Source organism: Lipophrys pholis (genome assembly GCF_963383615.2).
Source record: "Lipophrys pholis genome assembly, chromosome: 1".
Classification (NCBI taxonomy): domain Eukaryota; kingdom Metazoa; phylum Chordata; class Actinopteri; order Blenniiformes; family Blenniidae; genus Lipophrys; species Lipophrys pholis.
The window spans coordinates 45262254-45273917 of NC_137635.1; the positions used below are offsets into that span (position 1 = coordinate 45262254).

Consider the following 11664-nt stretch of genomic DNA (forward strand, 5'->3'; position numbering starts at 1 on the left):
GTAACATATACTGACTGATGTATTGACCTTTAGCACTCAGTTATAGTTGCATATACTCACATATTCATGTGTTTTCCGTGTGCTTTGTTATTTTTCCAACAAGATGTGTCGCATCAGGGTGAAATTGTGGAAGAAAAAACAAAAAATCTGATTATGCATGTTTGTGTAAATCTGACATTTTAACACTGTGCAGGATAAAAAGACTTTAAAGGGGCACTGTGGTGTTGGAGGTGTCATGGTTGTTGATCATTTTTCTTGCTTGTGTGTGTAAGTATGTGTGTGTGTGTGTGTGTGTCCAAATGGCAGCTGGTTGAGGCGACGGGGTGGTCCGGGTGGTTTAGTCACCGTCACAGAACTGGACAGTTTCCCCCGACAGCAAGCCATCAATCTGCTCGCTCATCTCCAGCAATCCTGCCATTTGAAGTGTAAACAAACGCATACAGCCGTGTATATCTGTATATATGATGTGTGACGTTGCCTCGCCGATCGACCCCCGAGAGTCGAAGAGTTTCATCCGCGGCGTCGGTCACGTCGCGGAGTCACCCTGCGACGCCACCTGTTCCCAGAAGAGAGGAGAACGTGTCCTTCGTCCGGGGGGGGGGGGGGGTCCCATGGCCTCCCCACTGAGGGGCAACGGGACAACTCATCCAACACAGGAGCAGAGCGGCATACTGATTACTGACACGCTCATTATTTCATAGAAATGTCACTCGCGGGTACAAAGAAACAATGACACTGATGTGTGTGTGTGGGTGAAAAAAAACAAAACAAAAGAAATCAATTAGTTATTGTGTGAGTGCTGCAGGACAGGAAACACCCGGAGAAAAACATTAAATGAGGCTGAACTTGATCCAGAAAAGTAAATCACATATGAAACCCAGGAAAATGAGTTTTAATTAACAAGAGCCTCTATAAAAAATAATCATCAATTCTGATTGAAAAGACCAACTTACAAAACATTGTGAACATTGAACTTAAGGACAAACTTGTAGAGAAGCCTTGTGAGCTAAAGGTCCAAAAAGCATCAATAAACCAGACTGTGGCGGTCGCAAAGATCTCATTGTGTTCATTGTGTTGGGTTGTTGAGTCATCATTCCAAGAAATAAATTGCTGCAGTTGATTGCCTCACTCGCTCGCTCGCCCCCCCTCTCTCTCTTCCCCTGTGATTCATTTGAAGGTCAGCCAGCGTTTGGGGTTGTCCACGAGGATCTTGTCCACCTGGTGCTGCGAGACGCCCCTGATGAGCATCTTGGGCACGATGTTCTTCAGGATGTGCGAGTAGCCGTGGCCACCGAACTTGGTCAGCCGGTTCTTGGTGTGGATGTCGTGCGCGATCACGACCTTGTCCTCGTAGCCCTCCTTCATCAGAAACGCCAATCTGGAAGAGAGAGAAACCGATCGGTGAAGGTCATCCGTAGATGTAAGCCGTCGTCCCACGTTCATCGGGGTTAGTGAAGATACCAGCGATGGCTAGTAAGCTAGACCGGCCGTTTTAGACATAAAACACAAAAAACTTCTGAAATCCTGCTACCGTGTACTGGCCGTAGTTAATAGTTCTTCTGCACATGCAGGAGTAGATGAACAATGAAATCGGCTTGTAATACCAATTTGAGCCACTAGATCATGTGTTGAGTCACTGTAGAGTCTGAATCAGTCACAAGGTGTAGGAGAAGAAGATATAGACTGGATGATAAAGTCAACAAACAAATAAACAATAATGAATTAATTACCTACATCTTACATTATTAATATTCAAAGGTGATTGGATGTTGAATCTCTGTACCGACAGTCTACAACAGCTAGCTTTTAGGACATTGGCATTGGGTTTTTTTACTTCTAGGGGTAAAGTGTGTGCAATTAAACTATTGTCGGTCCTCGTGTTACGTTCACCTGCCCTCTGCGAGTGCTTTTTATTGCCTGCTTTTCCTTCTTTGTGTGTTCATGTTAATGTCACTCAGCACACCATCTTGTGGCACAAAGTGGTACTACAATACAGGACAAGCTGGTCACCCAAAAAATCGAACAGGTGTAATTCCGATCAAAATGCTAAAAATACTTTTGTAGATTAATTTAAACTGTCATAAAAAGTTATTGACTAAACAATCAGTCGTGTGAACCGATTTCCCACCAAATAAAACTACTCTGGAGCCACATAACATTTACTTATGAGCATGAAGTTGTATATATATATATTTTACTATGCATAGAACTAGAATTTCTAACAGTAGACATGTTATGACATTTAACCAGTCTTTCGTAGTTTAACCTTTTTTGGAGCCATTTTTAGTGGATTCAGTTGCATCTTTTCCATTTTAAGCTGTTTTGACTCTTTTATAAATTAAAAAAATAAACTTTCTCTAGTTTTCTAAGCTATTTAGCCAATTTGAGCAATTTAAGCTGTTTAATATGCAGATTTATTTTAAGTAGTTTTCCTATTTAAGCAATTTCAGCTCTTTTCAGTTAGCTTTTAAAGTTATTTTAGCAGTCTAAGCCAATTTTGACTCGTTTAGCCATATTCCAATTTTCCTTTTTATCCTTTCATATTAGTTTTAGCCTCTTTAGCTTTTAAGTTTTCTTTGAGCTGCTCCCCTTAAGCCATCGTTAGTCTGGACAGAAGAGCTTTTTGAAAATGAGTGATGTGTGCTACGCGAATGAAAAAGACGACATGTGGATTTTTACCTCCTAAAAATGTGACTGTACATGTAATAAGTTGAAAGGTCGAGGGAGCCACTACAGCGGAGCTGCAGGTTGAGCACAGGGGTCGGAGTGAATATTTCAGAGGTTTTACTGAAACCTGCCGGCGTTACTCACGTCTGAACTCTCTGAGAGTCGCTGGGCATGTCCACCTCCAGGTCGTATGGGTAGTTCAGCATCTCCGTCCCGAACAGGTCGTACTCCAGGTAACTCCCCATCTGGGCGAACTCCAGCAACTCGCCCTCGTCGAAAATAGTCCTGTGAGAGGGGCAGAAAGCGGCGGATGTGTTCGATACTTTGGTTGGTAATCACATATTAGAATCAGTTGATTTATCCAATGGCTCACTCGACTCTCAAACGATAAATAAACTATAGTAGACATTAAATACAGAGCGGGTCGACGCCTGCCGTTGAAATAATGCCTCCACCGCGTGATTGACGTGCAGAGCGGCCGGGTTGACATCTCTCCGTCTCTAACACGAATCACAACATAAGCCGGTGTTTCTAATCCTCTGGTTTCCATGGTAACTGCTGATCGCCCTAAGACGGCAGCGGTTGCTGCTCTTGGCAGAACGATCGGAAAAAAAAAAAAAAAAAAAAAAAAACATGCAGGAGTCCTTGTCAATGTGGTTGAATATTAGCGGCGTCTGTTTGCATGAGGGGAGTCACTCCTTTCTGGTTTGAAAGTCACTAAATAATGACGTTGCATAATTTGACACACTGGGAAAGAAACCTGAGGTCGAAAGTCCCTTTTTTGACAAAAAGTGGAAAGAAAGGGATCTGAAAACGTGTTAAATATAACAAAAAAGTTGCTGAAGTCCTTTGTTGTGACCCAACTGTATTCATGCAGTCCATCATACTGGAACTTTTACGACAGTATGGTCCAGAAAGTCTTCATTTTAGCCAATTTTTTAAACATTGTAATCATCAGCAGACAAAAAGCTGCACGCGTTTTCCCCTGTCTCCACGGTGTCGGAGTGTTTTCACTTTGGGAGCCATTTTTCCAAAAATTGCATTTTCAGTGACTTTCAGGCTCCGTTGTCGTGTGAACGGACACACAAAACACAGCAGAAGTTTTCCACTTTCACCTGAAAACGTTGTGTGAATGGAGTCAAAGTCTTCAAATAGACATCATGAGGAAATTCGGGCAAACGCAATAAATCAGATGTAATCTTCAGTGTGTTGGCAATTTCAGGTTTTCCTGTTTTTTACACTTCACTAGATCAGGTTCAAAGTGTGGGAAAATCTTCACTGCAGTTCAGTTTTCTAAATGCAGTTTTCTCAACGTACAAACAGGAAGAACTCGATTCCACACACCGAGCTGAAGGAATGTTGTGAATGAAAGAGGAGGAGGAGGAGGAAGGGGAGGACGAGGAGGGAGCGGGACGCGCCGAGGCTCGTCTCCAAGGTCACCTCATGCTTCCGCTGCATATTAACAGATTATTTCTCACCTGTCCAGGTGAGACATGACAGTCTTCCCGATGTCGGCGCCGGCCTCCTGGAGGATCCGCACGACGGCAGCTGGCGCGGCGGGATTTCTGCCAGGATGGATGATGAGCGGGCAGCCCAGCTGAGCCTGAGCGTGGGCCGCCGCCCTCAGCACCTTCGTCTCGCTCTCGGTGACGGGCCAGCCGGTACCGATCTCCCCGATCACGCCGCAGCGGATGTCGGTGCCGTCGGCCCCGCGGAGCACCTCGCTGACCATGATGTCGGTGAGCTGGAGGAAGGGAGGAGGAGGATGTGTCATCCATCCAACACAGAGGGGGGGCCCAATTGTCATAACTCTCATCATTTTGTTCTGAGTCTTCAGCAGATCCGTCCAGGTGTATAACCTGAACTGCTGATTCACCCTCTCCCCAATAATACACAGCAAACCAGCGTGTTGATAATTAATGTCAAGCGTAATATTGAGTCTCCAGGTTGTTTATGAGCTGGACAAGTTGATATCAGCACAAATCAAACAGCTGCTGAGCTGCTCGTGAACTGAAATGTGTTTGACACTCCTGCTGGAGTTTAAGTTTATGCAGAAAATAATAATCTGAGAGTGCTGCCCCCTAGAGGTTCTTAGGCTTTCTAAGAGTAGATTGAATTGGGAGGATCCAGCTCCCAGTTTCATTTAGGACACAGCCTCCACTTTAAAACTTAAGCTTTAAAACTTTCCACTTAATAAAGCTTACAGTTAGGGCTGCTTCAGGCCACCCTGGACCATTTTCTAGTGAAGCTGCTAGAAGTTTAGACTGCTTTACTATCGCCTGTGCGTCAGGAATAGTTTGGCTTATCTCTGTAAGAGTGCACTAGGCTTCAATGGCGAAGTGATTAAACCTGCTTACAACAGATAAAATGCATTCTTTTCTGTAGAAATGTAGAAATAAATAAATCAGTTACTCACTGAAGTTATTTTATGTCTCCATCACTTCCACTGATCCACAGTCAGTCCCACTATGGAACGGACCAAACCATTGTGAGGCAGAGGAGGACGGATGCAGTCTTTGCAAAGTTATGAATGTACCATGTTAATTGAATAAATATTTAACAGAAGTAATTACTTTCTATGTTAAGATTGTTTAGTTTTTTGGAATGATATATTGATCGGAACAGATGCCTGATTTTCCAGAGAACGCAAGTTCTGAAACCATATTTTCATCTTTGCACCAAACATATAAAGTTTTTTAATATATGCTGACTGATTTGGACTGTTTGATTCCTGGTTCCCTTTATGAATTGTTCTGATCGATACAGACGCTGAGAGGCCGAGCCACACCTTCTCCACACTCATCTTCCTGGTGTCGTCCGAGTGGGTGCAGTCCACGTAGTATCCGGCCCCGGCGATGATGTGGACCCCCGTGTCCTTGGCCAGCTGTCGCAGGGTGGGCAGGTCGCGGTCAATGCCAGTGGTGGTGTTCTCCACGATGGTGCCCCCGCCGGCCTTCCTGTAGGCCAGCAGCTCGTCCCGCACGGCCGCCGTCTCCTGCTGCAGCAGGAGGTTCTGGTGGCAGCTGTACGGGTTCTGCCTCAGCCAGTGCATGTGCCGCATGTGGAAGGGGTCCGACGACACCGCCTCGTCACCCGGCGGCGGGGGGAAGTAGCAGCACTCGAAGCTCATGGTCAAGTGCTCGTGGGTCATGGTGCGGCCCAGCTGGTCCGGATCCAGCAGGCCCAGGACGGTTTGGACCTTCCCACTCAGAGCCGACATGATGCTCAGGTCAGAGGTCAGATTTCTGCAGAAAGATCACAAACCCCAGAATATTCCTGTAATGGGTACAGAGTGATAGAAATGGCCAAAATACACGTGAATTGTAGAATCTGTAACTTGTTTTAGTTAGAAATGTGTGTACGTGACAAACTTTTGCCTAAAATACGTTTTGCATGTACAATATTATAGAATTTTTCGATTTTCACTGTGCAATAAGGTGTTGAGTGAATAATAGATGATTTACACACACACACACACACACACACACACACACACACACACACACACACACACACACACACACACACACACACACACACACACACACACACACACACACACACACACACACACACACACACACACACACACACAGAGTGTATTTATTGACCATGCTGACTGTGCAGACAGGGACCTTTGGACTGCAGTGTGCACAATTTAAAACGATCCTAAATCGAGATCACTTGCGTTACTTCTCATTCTGGATTATTTAATCTCCAGTGACCACCGTCCTGGACATTTTGCACAAGTTTTGATCTCCAACGTTGTGCACGATTAAAAATAAGAATACGTTTCATTAAATATAAAGGTACATTCAGGTCGCTGCGGCAGTAAACAGAGAAAGGCTGGAGTTCCAAGAGAAATCATGCATTTGATGTGAATAAAGGTGAATAAAAACAGTAGTTTGCTGACCTTCTTAACAGTTGTCACGTCCAGCTAGCAGTAGGAAACACAAGGGTTGCCAGATCTGACAATTTCCAGCACAAGCATAAACACGCCCCCAAGCTGTGTTATGTGTTATAGAAAACCGTAAAACATGTACACAAATACATTTCAAAAAGTAACAAAAATACATCATTGCAATTTAATAAACAAACATAATGATGGGAGGGAATAAATGATGTACAAAGAATACAGATGATAAGTGTATTGGAGCTGGAAATATGTTTATATACAATAAACAACATTTGTGGTCTCTGCATTTGCACTTAGAAATGATAATCAGATCCATGAAGTAGAGAGTTTGAAGTTTAGTGACAATTACTATTTTCCATGCAGAATCTGTCAAAAAGCATTCATAAATTTTTTCAGCAACAAATTCACAGTTATTCAAGACGTTTTTTCAGAAACGGTAGAGCAAAAATAAATGCACAGCAGTTACATGACAATAATTATCACTCCACTAACTCATGCTGAGCCTGTAAAATTATCACAAGAACACATTAGAAACACACAAAGCTTCATCACTGCACAACCATAGAAAAAGGACAAAAAAGGCTGCAATCAAGTCAAATTAGGTTATTTTCCTAATCATGCAGTTAGAGCAACCTCCAAAAAGTAATCCTGTAACAATATTTCACAATTGTTCCATAAACTGAAATCAAATGACCTTTTCTTAAACTTCTAGATGATGTTGACAGTGAATTTTAATAATAAATGTCACATTCTCCATACTCAATAAAATCGTATCTACATTGAGTCTCCTGAAAGTTTAAAACTTGAAGCTTGAATAAATAAGCACTTAATAACAACCCCCCCCCCCCACCCCCTCAAAAAAAAGAAAAACGAAAAAAAAGAAAAAGAAAAAAACCACTCTGGAAATGTTTAAATATCCACAGCAATCTTTAAATATGAATACCATGTGCTATCTTGTAAAGCACACGTTTTGTTTATTTGTTCAACTTTTAGTTACTTGTTATATTATAACCTAATCTATATTATTGTTTCACAGTGTAAAATGATCAAAAACAAGCCAACCTGGCGGAAAACGGATCCAATCTGGCAACATAGTATTAAACTAAGCTATCTGACCGTGTTGCCAGATCTCACGAGAGAAACAAGCAGCCAGTTTATCGGGAAACTAAATCGAATATAAATGAATAAATAAAACTATGTGACCAGAAAATAGATCCTATAGGGGTCTTAAAACATTTATCAAACAATTATAAATCAGATTCAAACGGTTGCAGTAAGATTAAAGAAAGATCTTCGTCAACAATGAGCTGCTGCTTTGACAAACAAATAAGAGCGTTAGAAATGTCCCAAGTCGATGATTGATGATGAGTTTATCCCACTTTATCTTTGACATTTCGCTTAAAGAAAGAAAAGTAAGACAACACTCAAAATAATGTCCTTCACTCGCATCTTGATAAGAAAAAAAAGACATACTCGGTCACTGATTGGTTGATTTACGTGGCCTTCAAAGTCTGAGCCAATCAGAAACACGAAGCAGGTTGTTACGTCTCTCTCTCTCTCTCTCTCTCTCTCTCTCTCTCTCTCTCTCTCTCTCTCTCTCTCTCTCTCTCTCTCTCTCTCTCTCTCTCTCTCTCTCTCTCTCTCTCTCTCTCTCTGTGGTTCCTAAACATACGGTAACTAAAATATCACTGACTAAAATTGGAGATAAGTTTAATTCGATTTGGAGATGCGTCAATCGCTCTTAGAATAGGTTCCTTTTTTTAATTGAACAATCTGAGTTCAACGAATAAAACCTGGATGAATAGTTTCTCAAAACGGAATAAATGTAATTTACAAGAAAAGATTTTTTTGATACCACTTTTTCTGCTTTTGTTTAACACTTTTTTGTTTCTATTCCAGTTGTGTGATTTGATAAGTTTCTCCATGTTGTTTCCATCCATCCATCCATCCATCCATATAATGATAACTTGTGTTAATGAACACAGTTTGAGCACGTAGTTTAAAGTCAACCTGTTGTGACTTCGGTGACAAGCTTTCAGGAAGTGTCACACTTTAAAATCATGTTTGTACTGATAGCAGGAGCTGACCACTCACTCCCATGGGCACCATATTGGCTTGAGCATGAGTTAGTGTTAATGCCCCGCCTTTTGATACATTCAACCTTCCAACATTATTAGTTATGCCCAAATTCGGGAGAAACCCACATAATGTGCTGAAAGCAACCTACTACTAAACCCAAACAAGGCCGAGCACAACATGTTCAGGTGGATGACGGTCGGCAGGGTTTTTGCCGAGGCACATGCCGAGAAACAAATGGTTTGGGATGATTTCTGAAATTGATTGCGATGACCACAGCGCGGCAGAGAACATGTGAGGATGATGATGCATGCTCTGAGAGACAGACGGTGACTCTCTCCCAGCAGATGGTCTCCACAGCAGCATTTGGTGGGCTGTTGCAGGGAGCTGCCCTGTAAACACTCACCAAAGCACTGACCATCTCTGCAAAGTGGCTGAGCAAATCCACACGCGGCAAAGGCCTGCTCCGTCCATTTGTTAGCACGATGACTGCGTCTGGAGAGGACAACAGCAAGCATATGGCACCGGGCTGGGATTTTGAGTCTGATTAACTAAGATCCGGAGTTGCCTGCTCCAACTGATATATTGTACTTTTTCACTTTGCGTGCGTCCTGCGGGAGAACGTGTTGCTGTTTGCAGATTGCACGACGAAAACGTCATAACAGCTTATATGTACGTGAGTCGGTGTGATTGCAAGTTATTGCGCTTTTTGGGTTTTATTATATTTAAAATAGCCAAAATCATTACATTTATTGACAGATATGAGGAATATTCAAAGACCCTTTTTTCTTTAAGATTTGAGAGTTTTTAGAAGACCCCCCCCCAAAAAAAATTAATATGCAATAACAATATGTTGGAAATTATAAATCTGACCAGAATAACATTGTATTTTACAGCTTGTAGTTTAGGAAAAAGTCTGTAAATAGTCTAATTATAATCAACACATGCTGCTAATGTCCAACAAAAAATTATTTTTCATTCAAAATTCAATTCAATTCAATTTTATTTGTAATCTTCCCTGCAGGAAGCATAATGTGAAAAGTACAGGTCCTAAGACAGCACCCTGTGAAACTCCATGCTTAACTTTAGTTTGAGCTGAAGAGTCATCATTAACAAAGGACAAAGTAAGAAAAGTGACAAAATCTAATTTAATTAAAAAAAAACATGTCAAGCTTGTTGACAGGTTTGTCCTGAGTGACCGAAATTAAAGTGATGCCTGCAGGTTAAAAACAAAACAAAACACTAAATCCGGACAATCCGACACTGTGGCAGCATCAACACACAGAAAAGAAGGAGAAGAAGACAGGACATGAAGGAGGCAAAATAAAGACACAGCCTCTTAAACTATGCAGAGCTGAAGTCCAAAGGACCCTTGTCCCCTGGTCTCTCTCTCTTCTCCCTCCCTCCACCACTTCAGGGTTCCTCATTAGTGACAAGAGAGATGTCATGTCCCATTCGTCTGAGTGCGGCTGACATGTTTCAGATGGACACGACCGCGGGGAGTTCCCCCTCTAAAAGCAGCTCTCTCCTGTGGACAGAGCTCCTGAGACTCGGCCCGCCCGTTAATGAGAGGCTGAATCTGCCGTACGGTCCAACTTACAACTCCAGATGAAAAAAAAAACCAATAGACTGTGAAGCCAAACACTCACAGAATGTGACTCGTCAGCCCCAGAACCTCTCTGCCGTGCGTTTCAGTTCCTCCAAGCTTCTAACAAGAGGAGGTGGAGTTTAAAATGGATCTTTATTTCATGAAAAGACACATTTATATGACTGAATGTGAGATAGTGTGATGAAGACTTCATTCATTCATTCATTCATTCATTCAACCCCACAAAATAAATCACAACCTAATTATTGTAAATAAATGAACATAATGCTGTGGAAACATTTCAAAACCCAAATTTTATTATTAGATGTGGAGATTTTTGGTTTTTTCCCCCTGAATTTAATAAACAACTCGGCTTAAGAAAAGTCCTCGGGTAAACTACAATAACATGTTTAATATGTTTCCAAACGTTATTGCTTGCTGAATAACTGGTTAAAAGAAAAGATAATATGACTGTAACATGAACATCTCAATTGTTGTCTATATTGATTCCAACACTTGTTTCAAAAACTATGTGTCCATTATTTTTTATTATGTTATTATTTTTGATACAATATTTAATATTTAATGTATTTCTTGTTTGACTGAAATGTAGAAATGTATTAAAAAAAGTGTTTATTTTGAGTGTAAAACCAAAAATATATTTGAAAAAGGATGAATTTTATGATCATTGAGGTTATTTGACATCCATTTATATAAAAAATAAATAAATAAATAAAATAAAAATATAAACATACACCTTTTTTTTAATTCAGCATGCTCTTTTGTGGTTTCTAATATATTTGCACTTTTTTTGCCTCCATATAGTTAATAACTTAAATATTTGATACCTGTCTATAAATAGAATGATCCTGTAATAAAACGTTTCCAGGCCTTGTGGCTGAGCTCAGTGTTGTAATCTGGCGCCCTCTGCAGACAAAAAGGAAGCACAGATTGTAATCTGGATTTTAAATTTTTTTTTATAACATATTTATTTACGTAATAACACACTTTAGTTCATTAATCTTAGTGAAAGCACTAATAACCTGTCTTAAAGCTGACGAGGACTCCTGGGGTTTTCTGTTTTCTCATTCTCAAGTTAAATTGAGTCTGCAGCTTCAGGCTTTGTGAGTTTAATTTAGGTGAAAAGAAAACCAAACCCCAGCAAGATAATGAATTATGAGAAGAATGAAGCATGTCTGATTGTAATCCTCACCGTTGAAACGCTCCAGTTAAAGAGAGGCACATGTTCTTAAGGATGAATCTGATTCACACTCTGATTCTGTTTGAGTTTCAGGGCGTTTGTCCTCAAATGTCTCAGAGGACGAGAAAAAAACCAACAGCTGAGGAAACAGAAACGTTTAAGTTTGGTCTTAATTTCATCCCAGTAAAAGTAAAAATGACAAAGTTACAAACACCT

The 11664-nt window shown here is 41.2% G+C and overlaps 1 protein-coding gene across 2 annotated transcripts; it reads right to left on the reverse strand.

Annotated features, from left to right (window-relative positions):
* Positions 1-872: 872 nt before the first annotated feature.
* On the reverse strand, positions 873-6637 carry pter (phosphotriesterase related). 2 transcript variants are annotated; one of them, XM_080470640.1, is made up of 5 exons: positions 6581-6637; positions 5456-5943; positions 4146-4411; positions 2812-2952; positions 873-1378 (listed from the first exon to the last, which is right to left on the reverse strand). In XM_080470640.1, exons 2-5 carry the CDS (start codon positions 5885-5887, stop codon positions 1168-1170), a joined length of 1050 nt encoding a protein of 349 aa, XP_080326766.1. In that variant the 5' UTR covers positions 5888-5943; positions 6581-6637; the 3' UTR covers positions 873-1167. The 2 variants fall into 2 exon arrangements, with proteins under 2 accessions (XP_080326766.1, XP_080326765.1); XM_080470639.1 differs by having other exon boundaries at positions 5456-5912; positions 6581-6626.
* Positions 6638-11664: the final 5027 nt, after the last annotated feature.

Excerpts from the sequence above, each read along its gene's own strand:
- pter (XM_080470640.1), bottom strand. The coding sequence starts at position 5,887 with ATGTCGGCTCTGAGTGGGAAGGTCCAAACCGTCCTGGGCCTGCTGGAT. Across the intron at positions 4,412-5,455 it reads GGAAGATGAGTGTGGAGAAG|CTCACCGACATCATGGTCAG; the intron begins GTGTGGCTCGGC and ends CCCTTCCTCCAG. Across the intron at positions 2,953-4,145 it reads GTCATGTCTCACCTGGACAG|GACTATTTTCGACGAGGGCG; the intron begins GTGAGAAATAAT and ends CCCCTCTCACAG.